The 17,162-nt window shown below is 46.7% G+C and overlaps 1 protein-coding gene across 9 annotated transcripts in view; it reads right to left on the minus strand.

The window, feature by feature from the left end:
- SNX29 (sorting nexin 29) overlaps positions 1–17,162 on the minus strand; it is a 584,951-nt gene that overhangs the window by 427,440 nt on the left and 140,349 nt on the right. For all 9 annotated transcript variants that reach the window (XM_054453330.2, XM_063654331.1, XM_063654334.1 and 6 more), the window contains one exon: positions 14,403–14,531. In XM_054453330.2, the coding sequence (XP_054309305.2) occupies positions 14,403–14,531 (129 nt within the window). The remainder of the gene's footprint in view (positions 1–14,402; positions 14,532–17,162) is intronic.

The raw sequence follows: 17,162 nt of genomic DNA on the forward strand, positions 1-17,162 counted from the left end.
ACCGAATACCTGAGGCTGGGTAATTTATAATGAACAGAAATTTCTTTTCTCACAGTCCTGGAAGCTGGGAAGTCAACAATCAAGGGGCTGGCGTCTGGCGAGGACCTTTGTTGCGTCATCATAGGTCAGAAGGCAGGAACGGAAAAAGGAGCCCAGCCAGCCCTTTTATAACAGCATGAATCCCACCTCCCCTCCATGGGGGGTGGAGCGCTCATGGTCTAATCACCTCTCAGGTGGTACCACCTTTTTATACTGTTGCTTGGTAATTAAGTTTCAACATGAGTTTTAGAGGGACAACCTTCTAACCACAGCACAAACCTACATGTTGTTTATGGTTTACTTAAAAATAAAATCTAAAACAAAAATGACAAATGTTAGTAGTGCTAATTGTTGCAGTGGGTCATAGTATTCTTTATATTTTTCAAACCAGCCAAGAAACAAAGAATTAGCTCCCAGCTTGGTTCTGAGCTAAAAATCAGCCTTTCTAAGGCTTTCAATGAGCTTATCCGTTCAGATCATTGCTGGCATCCTCTCTAAGTCCTTGCTACTTAAAATGTGTGGTCTAGGAACCAGCAGCATCAGTGTCACCTGGGAGCTTATTAGAACTCCAGCATAGCAGGCCCCACTCCAGACCTGCTCGATGAGAATTTAAAGCCTAACCTGAGCCCCAGGTGTTTGGTGGGTACATTAAGGTTTGAGAAACTCTGCTCTAAGCCACCAGTTGTCAACCTTGGCTGCACACTGGAATTACCTGAGGGTCTGGGCCTCAGCTCCAGAGATTCTGATTTAATTGGTCTGGAGGGCAGCCTGGACATAACCATTTTAAAGGCTCCCCAGGTGACTATGATGTTCAGCAAAGTTTAAGCAACATATTTCGCTCTTCAACCCAGAGAATTCTTTATTAGGAAGTTAGTTACATCTGAGCAACAGCAGGCTAGATTAACTGCAGAAAATGACTTTTTGCAGGCTTGAAATGGAGGCATAATTTACTTCCATGAAACCAACAGTAATCACCATGGCTGTCTGTTACTCAGTACTTACGCAGGGTATTCAATGTGCTTAACACTTGACATGCAATCTCTCTTCATCATCTCTCTATGGGAAGGTCTATTACCACCGTGGTTTTCTAGATAGGGAGCCTGAGGGGTAAAACGGCCATCTCAGATCACACATCTAAGAGCAGTGGAAGCCCTTGCATGACACTAAGGACGAGCACCGCCTTAAATTAAGCAGCGTAAGTGCCTCACTTGTCTCACCCTTGCCCTAGCCCTGAGAAGCAGGACTCAAGTCCACACCTGCCCCATACGACACTTCCTGCTAAGAGTAGCCCCACAAAAATGGAACTTCTGGAGCTGTCAGACTGAAGGCTAAAATCTTTGCTTGTGGCCGGCCAGGCGCAGTGGCTCATGCCTATAATCCCAGCACTTTGGGAGACCGAGGTGGATGCATCACCTGAGGTCGGGAGGTCGAGACCAGCCTGACCAACATGGAGAAACCCACCTCTACTAAAAATATAAAAATCAGCCAGGCGTGGTGGCACATGCTTGTAATCCCAGGTACTCAGGAGGCTGAGGCAGGAGAATCACTTGAACCCAGGAGGCGGAGGTTGCAATGAGCTGAGATCGCGCCACTGGACTCCAGCCTGGGCAACAAGAGCGAAACTCTGCCTCAAAAAAAAAAAAAAAAAAAATCTTTGCTTGCATATCCTTCCCTTCAATTTCTAGCACCCACAGGACAGAATCAGCTGTATTGTGTTTCTCTCTGATTGACTAAGCTTCACACGGAACAGTAAATGTTTGATGAGTGAATCAACAAATAAACAATATCGGCCAGGAGCAGTAGCTCAGGCCTGTAATCCCAGCACTTTGGGAGGCTGAGGCAGGTGGATCACCTGAGGTTAGGAGTTTGAGATCAGCCTGGTCAACACACTGAAACCCCATCTCTACTAAAAATATAAAAAAATTAGCCGGGTGTGGTGTCGGGCCCCTGTAATCCCAGCTACTTGGGAGGCTGAGCAGGAGAATCTCTTGAACCCGGGAGGCAGAGGTTGCAGTGATCTGAGATCGCACCACTGCACTCCAGCCTGGGCAACCAGAACGAAACTCCGTCTCAAAAACAAACAAACAAACAATATCAATCATTCATCTGTGACTGAATTTCATCGGTAGCATCAAAGTGCAGGAAAACAGCTCCTCCTAAACCATATTCCCTCTTGACTGACATGTGTATCTCGTACTCACCCCCGGCCCCGAACACCAGCCCCACCCACCCCATGCACTCAACGCTCCTTGGCTGCTCTGGGGTACATCATGAGACCAGCCAGCTACTGACAAGCATGTGCTTAACAATGGCGAAGGGCACAACTCACTGAGCTCACGAGACTCAGCCAAGGGAAAGAGCCAGCGACCTTCAGGAAGCGACCTTCATGCCCAAGGAGAAGCAAGAGATGGGAGAGCCAGAGTGGGTCACATACGCAGCAGTGGTTTGGTGTGGACTGGATCCAGTCTCTAGACAAGGACTCAAAAAGATCAGGGCAACTGAAAGGGACATTGCACACAAAATTCCGATACATTTGTAAATGGTCTTGAAAACGAGAACACTGCGGAAAGAGCTAAAGCAGAGATTCTCACTGGGGGCCGTGGGGACAGTCTGGATCATCACAAGGATGATGGGTGCTACTGTCGGAGGTGTTTGAACCATAACAGCTCCATCTGGAATAGGAGCCGGTTAAAATGAGGCTGAGACCCACTGAGCTGCATTCCCAGGAAGTGAGGCACTCCTAGTCACAGGATGAGATGGGAGGTCAGGAGGACTGGTGTCATTAGACACAGGTCACAAAGACCCTGATGATAAAACAGGATGCTGTAAGGAAGCTGGCCAAAACCCACCAAACCAAGTTGGTGATAAAAGTGACCTCTGGTCATCCTCACTGCTCATTATGTGCTAATTAGAATGCATAAGCATGTTAAGGACACTCCCCCCAGCACCATGACAGTTTACAAATGCCATGGCAATGTCCGTAAGTCACCCTACATGGTCTAAAAGGGGGAGGAACGGTCAGTTCCAGGAAATCCTGCCCCTTTCCTGGAAAACTCATGAATAATCTGCCTCTTGTTTAGCATATAATCAAGAAATAACCATAAGTACTCTAAGTCAGCCGGCCCATGCCGCTGCTCTGTCTGCGGAGTAGCCATTCTTTTGCTTCTTTACTTTCTCTAATAAACATGCCTTCACTTTAAGGACTTGCCCTGAATTCTTTCTTGCACAAGATCCAACAACTCTCTCTTGGGATCTGGATCAAGACCCCTTTCCATTAGCACTATCAGCACTTACAGCACGGAGCCGAGGATACTAACTGTCCTGAAAGGCCAAGGCAGTACCACACAACCAAGATCAGCCTACCTCCTGCAATACTTCAATCGTCCCGTGGCCATTCATGTAGGCGGAAACCTTACTTATAATCTGAGCCTAGAAAGGAATGCCTTTCATATATACTGACTATGCCAGGTTTACTTTACAGTTCACCCACTCTCTGCTCTTTTTCTGGACTCCTTCTAAAGAATGACTTCTGATCTTCTTGCCTTCTTAAAATCAAAACTCATCCATGAGAAGGAGGTGCAAGCACTTGGCGTCAGCATGTTTTCTGGCAGAGCTGCACCCGACCAATATGTACTGAAATCTATTTTGTATTATAAATTCCTTTCCTTTCATTTCTCTTTCATATTAGAATGTTATACTGATTTTTAAATTACTTGTGTAAATAGGTTATATTCGCTATAAATTTCATTTCAGAAGGGGGCATTACCAAATATTTTTATTTAAAACAGATATTGAGTCTGCTAAGATCAATTCTAAATATGCCAAAGTAGCTGGACCAGCGGTTTGCTAATAAGGTCAGATTATATCAGACCAAAATATCTAGCCAAGGAAAAGCACAATGGAGAACACAGCAGAGAGCTTCGGGCTACCGCTTAGAATGGCTGAGCCCAGATTTCACCCACCAAGACAGGGTGCGCAAGACAGCTGGCACAAGAGTGACAGCACGGTAATGTCACTCCGGAAAATCGACAGAATCCAAGTGTCACGAGCCCTCTGTGGAAGCAACCCACTGTCGGAGACATCTGCAGGCTACACCTCACCGCATGCACCCCCAATCTGATGGGAGGAACATCCTGGTTTTCCTTTTGAGCAAACTCTCCTCCATCTTTGCTCCTGCTCCATGGAGTTCAGGTGAGGGAAAGCCAGCCACCCCCAGCTCCGGGGGAATGGGACCCAGGCTTGGGCAGCAAAAGTAACACAGCTGGCCCGGGAAATGAGAGAGTGAATCCCAGCACTTCTCCAGAGCTACTGGAAAAAAGTCTTCTCCTCCCACCGGCATTGTTAAACTGATGGGATTTAGACTGGGGCCCCTGGGGGCCCTCTTGTCACCACAAGAGAAGAGTGATCTAAGAATGAAGCCAATACCGAGGGAAAGAGAGAGGAGACATGGAAAGTCATGGGGACTGCACGATATGCATGATACCCCCTGAGAGCTTTGATCCAGCCCAGCAAAAAGCTAGCTCTTCTCCTATAGGTTTAAGTTTCACGAGCCAATCAACTGCGTTTTTCATAGGCAGTTTAGGGTGGGTTTCTGTCACCTACTACTGACTCTAAGTGGTAAGATTCCTTTTCCTTTTTTTTTTTTTGAGACAGGGTCTCTCTCTGTCTCCCAGGCTGGAGTATAGTGGTACAATCTCAGCTCACTGCAGCCTTGACCTCCTGGGCTCAGGTGATTCTCCCACCTCAGCCTCCTGAGTAGCTGGGACTACAGGCGTGCACCACCATGCACCGCTAATTTTTGTAATTTTTGTGTAGACAGGGTCTCACCATGTTGCCCAGGGCTGGTCTCCTGGGCTCAAGCTATCTGCCCACCTTGGCCTCCCAAAGGACTGGGATTATAGGCGTGAGCCACTGCACCTGACCTCTATGTGGTAAGATTTCAATGAATGGCTGAGGGGCTTCCAGAAAGCCCCAATTCCCAGAAAATGACTAAAAATACTGTCTTGGGGCAAATGACCATCCGCAGGTCTAAAGCCCAGCCTAACTGGCTGCTTTGTGCCAAGAGAAGATGCCAACAGGAAGAGAACCATGAAGGTGCTGGAAGAACTGACATTTCTCAGTGACACTCGTACCAAGTGACAGTCACTGGCCCCACGGTCCCTTCACTCCCTCATTTAGCAAATATGACTGAGCAATGCCAGGCACTGTGCTAGGTGCAAGCACAGGCCATTGCCCTCATGGATCACACAGTCTAAAAGGGAAGACAGGCAGTGCATGGACAACAACCCGGACTGTGACTGTCAATAATAACGCTATTCAGGAATACCGGCTCCCATGAAGCGTATCTCAGAGGGACCTGACCGGGCTCATGATCAGGCAGGAGATGGTGCACAAAGCCTTCCTCCCTTTTTTTTTTGAGTCTCGCTCCATCGCCCAGGCTGGAGTACAGTGGCCGATCTCAGCTCACTGCAGCCTCTGCCTCCTGGGCCCAAGTGATTCTCTTATTCTTCTGGAGTAGCTGGGATTACAGGTACACGCCACAACACCCAGCTAATTTTTGTATTTTTGGTAGAGACAAGGTTTCACCAGGTTGTCCAGTCTGGCCTTTAACTCCTGACCTCAGTGATCTGCCTACCTCAGCCTCTCAAAGTGTTGGGATTACAGGCGTGAGCCACCACGCCTGACCAACAAAGGCTTCTGTATTCATGTAGTCAGAAACAGAAAGCCCCACTCAAACTCTCTTGAACAAAAAAAGTTTACTGACCTACATACCTAGAAAGTCAAGAGGCAGCTCTGGTGCCTTTTGCCAGCAGCCTAGTGATAAAACCATGTCCACTACAGCAACTCTTCTTCCAGTGAAAGAACCCCTCTCTTCCTCCCCTCCTCTCATCCATAAACCTAGGCTTCCTAAATCAGATAACAAAGCAAATGTTAATGTTTGAAAGACATGTAACAAAAACTGAGTCTTATTTCTGGTCTCTACTAAGCCTGAGAGCAAAGTTTTGTTTTATTTTACATTATGAATTTAAGATATTCCTCCAAAGCATGTTTCTTTTACCAAACAGAATATAATAATGTGGGCTTCATAAAACAGTGACAGATTGGGCATGGTGGCTCACACCTGTAATCCCAGCACTTTAGGAGGCCGAGGCAGGCAGATTACTTGAGGTCAGGAGTTCGAGCCCAGCCTGGACAACATGGTGAAACCCCATCTCTACTAAAAATACCAAAATGAGCTGGGCATGGTGGCACATGCCTGTAGTCCCAGCTACTCAGGAGGCTGAGGCAGGAGACTTGCTTGAACCTGGGAAGCAGAGGTTGCAGTGAGCCGAGATCACGCCACGGCACTCCAGCCTGGGAGACAGAGTGAGACTCCACCTCAAAAAAAAAAAAAAAAAGTGACAAATTCTTTTTTTTCAGTCTCATGTACAATGCTGCCATCTTGGCCTGGGGACCTCATCTCAAGCGGTTTCCAAGACTCCAGAAGTGCTAGCATATGGATGGCAAATTCTTGGTAGGCTTGCCACCACATCCCATTCCCATGGGCATGGCAGACATTGCTAATCAATAACAACACTCTTTCCTGTTGAGTCCTGACAGGACTCCAGTCCTTCTCAGCCAGAATCCCAGGCAGCAACTACCAGAGTTGGCAGCAGGATGAACCCTACTGGCTTTTCCCACCAGAGCAGGTGTTCTGAACTGGGGAGATAGCAATGAAAAGGCCCAGACCCTTGATTCCAAAGCCATCCCTAGCCCAAGGTGGGCTCAAATTCAAGCCAGAATTCCCCATAATTCAAGTCAGTATGCCCGACCTTCTCAATTCCCACCATTTGACTCTTGTGATAAAAATATAATCAGTGCCTTTGAATGGACACTGAAGAAATAAATGTACTGTCCTTTTTCACAAAGGACATAGTCTTCATATTTCTCCAATGATTTAAAAGCAAAGGAAGGCAGAAGCTGAGCCTTAAGGTGGAGTGTGAGATTTAAAGCCTTCATAGAAAGCCAATAAAGGTTGCCTGGGGTGCAGGACAGCATGATCTGAGCAGGGGTCCCAAGGCCATTCCAGGCTGTACAGTACAGTTCTCAATCTCACACTCACAACACTGTCACAGAAGTTCTCACTGCTCAGCAGTCCAGCAGGGACAAATAAACAAAGGGACACACACTGGGCAGGTAGGGCTGGAAAAATAACACCAGGAGGAGCTGAAGGTCAAATGAAGGCCAGGGGCCAAGGGTTCTAAGATACTCACTGCAGGGGAGGCTTGTACAAGGAAAGGGCCCAGGAGATTCTGGCCTCGCCTCAGCATCCCTAGCCACCTACAGCCAAGGCGCCAGCCAAGAAGAAGAAATCAGGTGACGTTCACTGAGCACTTACTGAGGGCCTGGAGCTGCGCTGAGTGCTTAGGAGCCTCAGCTGATATAACCGTCCCAACAATCCTAGGAGAAAATGCAAGAGATATGCTTTTGCTGCCCGCTGCTTGCCTTGGGGACCTGGTAAGACTGTCAGTCATTGCCCTCTGCTGACTCTTGGCCGTAACATGCCCGCTAAAAAATCTTTCCTAGGCTGCGCACAGTGGCTTATGCCTGTAATCCCAACACTTTGGGAGGCTGAAGCAGGGGGATCATTTGAAGTCAGGAGTTCAATACCAGCCTGGCCAACATGGTGAAACCCCGTCTCTACGAAAAATACAAAAATTAGCCAGGCGTGGTGGCAGGCACCTGTAATCCCAGCTACTCAGGAGACTGAGGCAGGAGAATTGCTTGAACCCAGGAGGTGGAGGTTGCAGTGAGCTGAGATCACACCAATGCACTCTAGCCTGGGTGACAGAGCGAGACTCTGTCTCAAAACAACAACAAAAAAAAACTTTCCTAAAATGTTATATACAGACATTAGGAAAAAGAGTCTCTTCCCTTTGGATCCTGTGTGAGTCTCAGTGCTACCAGAGGCCATCTTTGCTCTGTGCAGAGGGCCTACCTAAGCATGACACCAGCGCGCAGGGGGCGGCGCTAAGGGAAGATGGAGAGCGCACTGGTGTCGTTGGGGGACCTGGGTCCCACAGTGCTTGAAGAAAGTGACCTGTCCTTGGATTTCCCAGCTACTGCAAGAAAAAATTCCCCTGGTGACCCAAGCTAATTTGGTGTGGGTTTCTGCCATCAAAAGCATGTTAGCGTCAGTGGGGAAACTGAGAATTGAGAAGTTACCAAGTGGCAGAGCCAAGACCAGAATCACTGTGCTGTGCTGCTTCCCTAGGTAAGGGTCGGACACGGCCCTCCAAAGCCAGCAGTGACCGTGACGCATCAACTGGGTGCTTTATGCCACTGCATGGGAGGAAGGAGGGAGAGTGCTCCATGCCACCCCAGCCCCACTTTAAGTTTCTAAATAGTTAAAGAACCAGAGAGGCTCAGAAGCATGAAAAGAATGGCCCCGGCCATACAACTGACAACGTGTTCATGTGAGTGCAGCAGAATTGCACAGAAGGAGGGAAAAGTCACAACAGGAGAAGAACCGCGAGGCCGGCCCCAGTGACATACACGAAGGGAAGTCTGGAGCGGTGCTCTGAGAAGCAGTCCAAGGGGCTCCCCCGGAGGAACACTTTCTCCACCACCTTGGTGACTCTCAACCAACCAGAAGCCCGTTCCTGGACCTGGCAGGTTGATTGTTGAGATGACATGTCTACTTAGGTGCAGAGAAAATACATGTGCTCCAATCTCTAATAACCAAACAAGAGGCCTATTCAGTCAGGACTCTTATGAGTGTAATGGAGAAAAACCACCACAAATGGTTCAAGGAATGAAAGCAGTGTATTGGCTCACATACATGAAAAGTCCAGAGGAAAGACAGCTTCAGGAAAGACTGGATCCAGGAGCTCAAATGAGACTATCAGGACTGTTGATTTCTCTCTCCCTCCATTTCTCCACCATATGGTTCTCACGTGGGGTTAGAATCTCCTCACAAAATAGCAAAGATAGCTGCCAACAAAATAGCAAAGAGAGCTGGCTGGCACCATCCTCTCAAGAATGCTGTAACTGGCTCTTATCAGACCATCCTGGTCACATGCCCTCCTGTAAAGCCCTCATGCATGGAGCAACCCAACTGTACAGGCCTGGGTGGGCTGCCCTCCTCTGGAGCCCTGTAGGGGCAGAGGGCAGGGGCAGCCCCATCAAACCACATGGACAGAAAGGAAGGAGCAAAGATCCACCAAGGAAAATTGGGGGAGTGTGATGGTGAATTTTGCATATCCATGTGTGTGGGCCACTGGATGCCCAGACAGCTAGATCAACACAATTTCTCAGTGTGCCTGTGATGATGTTTCTGGAAGAGATTAGCATGTGAATTTGTGGACTGAGTGAAACAAATGGCCCTCACCAATGTGGGCAAGCATCATCCATTCCATGGAGGGCCTGAGTAGAAGAAAAAGAAGGTGAGTTCTCTCCCTGCCTGATTGCTTGAGCTGGGACATGGCTCTTCCCCTGCCCTCGGCACTCCTGGCTCTCATGCCTTCAGACACAGACTGGAACCTACACCACAGGTTCTCTGGCTCTTGGGCCTTTGAACTATACCATGAGCTTTTCTGGCTCTCCAGCCTGCAGAGGGCAGCTTGTGAGACTTCTTGGCCTCCATAATTATATGAGCCAATACCTTATGATAAACCCCTTTCTAGAGATATATATACACCCTATTGGTCTGTTTCTCTGGATGACCCTAATATTAATACAGGTAGTATCTGCCCCAGGAGGAAGCAGATATCTGACGAGTGTAGCAGGCAGCCTTCAAGGTGGCCTCTAGTGACCCCTGCCTCCTGCTAGTCACACCACTGTGTGTTTCCCTCAACACTGAACCAAGGTTGACTGTGACTATAGAATATAGCAGAAGCAATCACGTGTCACCTCCAAGGCCAGGTTATTAAAAACATGGTGGCTTCGATCTTGGGTGCGCTCTCTCCTGCTCCTGGGTTACTCACCCTGCGAAGTCAGCTACTGTGTTGGGAGCAGCCCCACGGAGAGGCCCACGTGGCAACGAGCTGAAGCCTCCTGCCAACAGCCACAGGATGAAGTTTGCAAGTGGACCCTCCATCCCCAGTCAAGCCTTCAGATGACAGCAACTCTGGCCAACAGCTTGACTGCAACCTCAGGAGAGACCCTGATGCCCTGGCTAAGCCATCCCCAGCGTTCTAATTCACAGAAATTGTGGGGAATCATAAATATTTGTTGTTCTAAGCAACCAAGTTTGAGGATAATTTGTTACACAGCAAGAGCTAACTCTGCCACAATACAATGACAAGAAATAGAAAATGACCCCCCACAATAATTCAAGAACCCATTTACTTGCTTCCTTCAAAGGCACTTTTCCTCTCTAAATGTGTGTCTTTTTTAACATATGTCTCATAGCTTGAGCTTTCTTAATTCAAAAGCAAACAAGCAATCGATTATTTCGAGGAATGTGACTTACAGAGCCTTAATTGCAAATGATTATTATGCCTCTGCCTCAGGAACTCGCAGCTGCCCAGGGCCAAAAAGCACCAGGCTAGTTACATGAACTTGTTCTAGGAAAGCCAGTAATTCTTAGCAAAAGGAATGTGTAATCAAATGCTGGAGCTGCTTGGTGATGCTCAGTTTTACAACCATGAACTCACAGCCAGCGAAACACACATATACACAAGCGCACACTTAGCATTCGAATATTTCACTTTTCTGAGTAGGAGACAGACTAGCTCCTAATTCTTTCTGCACTATTGCTGTTAAAATATAACTTTTGATGAAGTAAGGTGTCATAATTATTATATTCAAGAAAAACGATAATGATAGTTAACATTTACTGAGTATTTATCAAGCACATTGAGCCAATACATGGTCTCTCGTTTTATTTATTCAACAAAACTCTATGAGGTAAAGAGTTTACTTATTACCATTTTAAAACTAAGGAAACAGGCCAAGAGCAGTGGCTCATGCCTGTAATCCCAGCACTTCAGGAGGCCGAGGTGGGTAGATCACTTGAGCCCAGGAGTTTGAAACCAGCCTGGGCAACATGGTAAAACCCCATCTGTACAAAAAGATACAAAAATTAGCTGGATATGGTGGTGCATGCCTGTAGTCCCAGCTACTCAGAGGCTGAAGTGGGAGAATTGCTTGAGCCCAGGAGGCAGAGGTTGCAGTGAGCTGAGATCGCATCACTGCACTCCAGCCTGGGTGACAGAGTGAGACACTATCTTAAAAACACTAAGGAAACAGAAACAGAGAAGTTAAGTAATTCACCCAAGGTCACACAACTAGTAAGCAGGAGAGCCATGGTCCCACCCCATCACTATAAGGCAGGCACCTGTACCACAAAGCCCTAGCTGTACCCACCTGCACTGTGAAACCTGCACCTGAACACGCATGCACCTGAGGAAAGCGTGGCCCAGTGCACTGAGCCTCACCTTCCAGCCTGCGACACTCCACTGCCCCACCCTGTGCCCCAGCAGCTACAGCATCCCCACCCCCATGCAACAACTGCCCGAGCAGGCCACTGTTGGCCAACACTGACAACTTCTTGCATCTGGCAAGAATAAAGTTCTGACCACTGGCAGAGGTTAACTCTATCTGGAACATGTCAGCAATGGAATTTTTCAAAACTTACATATCCAGCTGATTGGTGAGCCTGCTTCTAATTTCTCCTTTTAAAATATTGGTGTGTTTTACAGATATCTGTTCCTTCTGCCTGCAGACTGCAAAATTTCAGACACCTTAAACTCTTAGCTACCCACTGCTTATACAGGGATTATAAAACTGCCTGGTTAGGAAATTGGTTTTATCTACCCCATTTATGGGATAAAATTTTCCCAACAGTTATCATGCACTAAAACACGCTTCCTGTGGAATACACTTAAGACACCTCACTTGTGTCCACTGCCATATGCACCCTCACATCTTTTCCTCCTCATTCAGCCCCTTCGGCTGGATGAGATCATCCTCTCCACCCCTGAGATGAGGAAGCACACATGTGCAGAAGTTCAGCAATTCACCCAGAAACACACAATTTGCAAGTAATGATGCGAAGACTCAAGACTACGCTGACTGCTAATACAAGCCATTAAATGACACGGAGGCCAGGCATGGTGGCTCACGCCTGTAATCCAAGCACTTTGGAAGGCTGAGGCAGGCGGATCACCTGAGGTCAGGAGCTCAAGATCAGCCTGGCCAACATGGTGAAACCCCAACTCTACTAAAAATATAAAAAATTAGCCGGGCATGGTGGCAGGCACCTGTAATCCCAGATATTTGGGAGGCTGAGGCCAGAGAATCACCTGAACCCGGGAGGCAGAGGTTGCAGTGAGCCGAGATCACATCACTGCACTCCAGCCTGGGCATGACACGGCAAGACTCCATTTATTAAAAAAAAAAAAAAAAAAAAAAAAAAGACAGGGCATATAATTTTGTTTCTCTTTGCTCACTAAGAACCACATTCTCTAAAGACTTCAGACTTTATTGTGAACATTAAATACAATTATGCTGCAAAACTCTAGCATGGCCAGGCAAAAGGGTGGTCCAGGTGAGAAAATGCCAAACTAGGCACATTTTACACTATTTATAACAGTGATTTAACTGTCTTTGATGCTCTTGAGCTATCATTTTAAAATGTGACGAAAGGGGAAAAGCTCAAAGATTGGAAATCCAACATAGGATCATAGTGCCAACATTCAATAAGACATACAAAACAATTACATTAGAGCCATTCACAGCATCTAACAGCACAGAGAGGTAAATGCTGCTGCTATCAATTGACTTGACTCTGGGCTCCCTTGCACATCCACAAGAGGTGTTTATCTCGTGGTCTTATTTTAAAGTAGATTTACAGAACAATCAATAAACTGCTTATCTTACCTAAAATAAGGACAAACTGGAAACAACCTGAATGCTAAATGATCATATTAAATTCATCATTCCAATCTGGAACAGGCAATTTAATATGGCATGTTAACTCAATCGAATACCACATCCAGGTACATAAAAATGATTAACATAAGGCCTATATGGAAACAATAAAAGCTGCTTTTGCGCGCCCATGCAGGGCTAAAAGGTAAACTAAACAATGACAGGCATAGATTATATGTATAGTTAAAAAAAAAAAATGTTAGTATATGAAGAAATTCAGTAAAGATGCACGTAAGTTAGGATTTTGGGCGGTTTACTTTGCAGCTTTCTTTAATAGTACATAAACAAAGTGACAGAAAAGGAAATAAAATGGCTTTTAAATAAAAGGAGGCTCAACCATACTCTTAATTAGAGAAATGGGAAGGAAAAATTTTCTGCCAGCGCCATTTCCACCCCTGGCATTATCAGAGACCCAGAAGTTGGATCCCATGGCTGTGAGCACAGCTGCGCCGCAGCAGGCCCTCTCCCACACTGCTGCAGAACATGCGGCTCATGGCTGTGCCAGGCGAGTTGATGGTCCCTGTATGACTTACAAATGCGCTGCACTTTGACCCAGCAATTCCACTTCCAGGAATATTTCCAAAATATATACTCATACAGGAAAAAAACAACCAGTGCAAAGGTTGTTCACTGTGGCATTATTAGTAGTAGCAAAAGACTGGAAACCATCTCGGTGCCTGGCTGTCGGCAGACTGGTTAAACGAATTCTGATGCAGTCAGACAAGGAAATGTCAGGAGCTCTTAAAAAGCAGAGGGCAGCCCCACGCAGACCAACGAGAGCAATCTCTGAGATGTCAAGTGAATGCTGCATAGGACAGGCTACCATTTCACATCAAGGAAGAAAGGGAGGAGGAGAAGGGAAAGAAAAGGAAAAAAAGTATATGTACACATATCTGCTTGTGTGTGCAGGGAATATCTCTGGATTCAGTAACGATGACCCCCTCTAGGGAGCAAACTGGGTGGCTGGGATAAGAGAAGGGGACTTGCACAGGTTCACCTTTTGTATTTTGAACCACGTGCTTATATACTATTTACTCAATGAAATAAATTAAAATACATACTTTTTTTTGCTTTAGTCGCTATTTTTTTTTTTTTTTTTTTTTTGAGACGGAGTCTCACTCTGTCGCCCAGGCTGGAGTGCAGTGGCGCAATCTCGGCTCACTGCAAGCTCCATCTCCCGGGTTCACACCATTCTCCTGCCTCAGCCTACTGAGTAGCTGGGACTACAGGTGCCCGCCACCACTCCCAGCTAATTTTTGTATTTTTAGTAGAGACGGGGTTTCACCGTGTTAGCCAGGATGGTCTCGATCTCCTGACCTTATGATCCACCCGCCTTGGCCTCCCAAAGTGCTGGGATTACCGGCGTGAGCCACCGTGCCCGGCCCAGTATGCTCAGGTTTTAATGAAGCCCCCATGTGCTCACCTCTCCATCCCTCACCCTCTCCTACCTGGCCAGCGCCTGGACCTTCATGCCCTGCCGCTCCTCCTGTTCAGCCACCTTCCTTTTCAAGGTGTCCACCTCCTGCCGGAGCACGGCTGAGTGTTCCATCTCACCATCGAGCAGGTTCCGCAGTGATCTGGGAAGAGAAGGCCCCATCTGTTCAGAAGCTGTCAACCCAGACCCCACTGAGCCCAGGACACAGTTCCTAACATAAGTCAAGTCCTAAGCCATGCATTTTCCACAAGTCTCTGCATAAACCATAATTCAAGTCTCTATCATGTGAACTGGAGATAGCAAACTCTAATTGACAGCCTTAGAGTAAGAATTAAGGGACAGTCATCTATGGCCTGGGCTCCATGTCCCTGATTGCCTGCGAGCAGGCCAGCCTTCTGACAGCTTAAATCAAGGGAAAACAATGAGGTGAGCAAATTCCAGCCAAGTCCCTTTACAGATACACCACTCAAAGATGTAGCACGTTACAAGGAGACCATTTTGTCACAGCTATACCAGGTAAGAGATTTAACCAAGGAAAGGATGCCAGGAGAGGCCAAAACAATAATCTGAGGCATAAAAATAGAATATATACTCAGATTATCTGACAAATGTCTAGTCTCATTTCCACCTGTGTGTATAAAACACACTGTGAGCCTGTTTCACTGCCAACTTCAGGTGAAACAAGCATATATATATAAAATATCTTATATCATTAAAGCATCTGAGATAGCAGAGATAGCATTTTACATTCCCAAGTTTGTTAACCCTCCAACAGGGGGCTTGCAGCCAGCACAGGATTCACCTGTGTATTTGTCATCCCTGGTCTTAAATAAAGGAGAGGACAGCAGGTCTTCTAGAAACCATCACCAGTGACCACCGAGGAGAGAGCCAACCATGGTGCTGCTAACCATTTACTTCATTCTACCTGGCTATTTCTGGAAAACAATTACCAACCGTGGTACATCTAAATACTAAATCCAGAGGACACTTGCCATGTGACATCAGGATATAAGCAAAAACATGGCCGGGCGGGGTGGCTCACACCTGTAATCCAGCACTTAGGGAGGCCAAGGTGGGTGGATCACTTGAGGTCAGGAGTTTGAGACCAGCCTGGCCAACATAATGAAACCCTGTCTCTACTAAAAATACAAAAATTACTCAGGCGTGGCAGTACACACCTGTAATCCCAGCTACTCGGGGGGCTGAGGCAGGAGAATTGCTTGAACCCGGAAGGCAGAGGTTGCAGTGAGCCGAGACCACACCACTGCACTCCAGCCTGGATGAAAGAACAAGACTCCATCTCAAAAAAAAAAAAAAAAAAGAATATAATCAAAAACATCTGACCCCCACCACACTCTGATCATTCACTGAAATCTCCAAGACTTGTGTTCCTTGAGAGCTTTGAGGAAATTCCCCTCTTGGGGCCTGGGGCTCCCTGACAAAAACACGGTATAATTTTTCCTTTCTTTCTGGGAAGTACAAAAAAATAGCAGACAGTGACTATTGTTCTTCACAAGGTAAGACAAAATCTATGGCTTCTTCCAAGATAATAGCCCCAGCTGGAGCACGGACAAAGAATTCCGCAATGGTGCAAGCCCTCTATTGAAAGTTTATTCTAGTTGGAAAATGGTGCGGTCTAAAGATTCCTTTTGAAGACATCCTCTTTTGTTTTAGAAATCATGTTTGTTTGCTTTTATATGTTTCCAGAAAGGACAAGAGAGAAGCTTGTCAAGCAGGACCAAAAATGAGGTTTAAAGGAGAATCATGACTGTGTGTAAAAGAGGGTGTAAGAGAGGGTGACGTGAACACACACACCCCTCTCCCCACGTCCCAGGGAGGCAGTTGAATCATGCTTGCAGAAGTTCAGGGGGTAACTACAGTCTATGACCACCCCACAGTCAAGATAAGTCAGATGGGAGCCAGAATTTCATCTTGCCCTAAGTATCCCTGATTTGGGCAAACTTTAAGATAAGTGCTCAGATGCCTGGAACGTGGTAGATAGACAGGCCTTTGATTAATGATGACTAAAGGCTGCCTAGAGGCCAGGCACAGTGGTTCACGCCTATAATCTCAGCACTTTGGAAGGCCAAGGTGGGCAGATTACTGAAGCTCAGAAGTTCAAGACCAGCCTAGGCAACATGTGAAAACCCCAACTCTACTAAAAATACCAAAATTAGCCGGGTATGGTGGCATGCGCCTGTAGTCTCAGCCACTCAGAAGGCTGATGTTGGAGGATCACTTGAGCCCAGGAGGTGGAGGTTGCAGTGAGCAGAGATTGCGCCACTGCATTCCAGCCTGGGTGACAGAGCCAGAACTATCTCAAAATAAAAAAAAAAAAAAAAAAGACTGCCTAGGCTAAGGAGGTGATAATTAAAGGGTATAGGGCTTCTTTTGGGGATGATGAAATGTTCTAAAATTGATTGTGTTGATGTTAACTCCTGTGAATATAGTAAAAACTACTGAATTATACACTTCATTTTTTTTTTATTTTATTTTACTTTTTTTTTTTTTTTGAGACAGATGCTCGCTCTGTCACCCAAGCTGGAGTGCAATGGCGTAGTCTCGGCTCACTGCAACCTCTGCCTCCCGGGTTCAAGCAATTCTCCTGCCTCAGCCTCCTGAGTAGCTGGGATTACAGGCATGCAGCACCACGCCTGGCTGATTTTTGTATTTTTAGTAGAGACGGGGTTTCACCAAGGCTGGTCTTGAACTCCTGACCTTGTGATCCGCCTGCCTCGGCCATACACTTTAAATGAGTGAATTATAGTGTATG

This window comes from Pongo pygmaeus, chromosome 18 (genome assembly GCF_028885625.2).
Source record: "Pongo pygmaeus isolate AG05252 chromosome 18, NHGRI_mPonPyg2-v2.0_pri, whole genome shotgun sequence".
Taxonomy (NCBI): domain Eukaryota; kingdom Metazoa; phylum Chordata; class Mammalia; order Primates; family Hominidae; genus Pongo; species Pongo pygmaeus.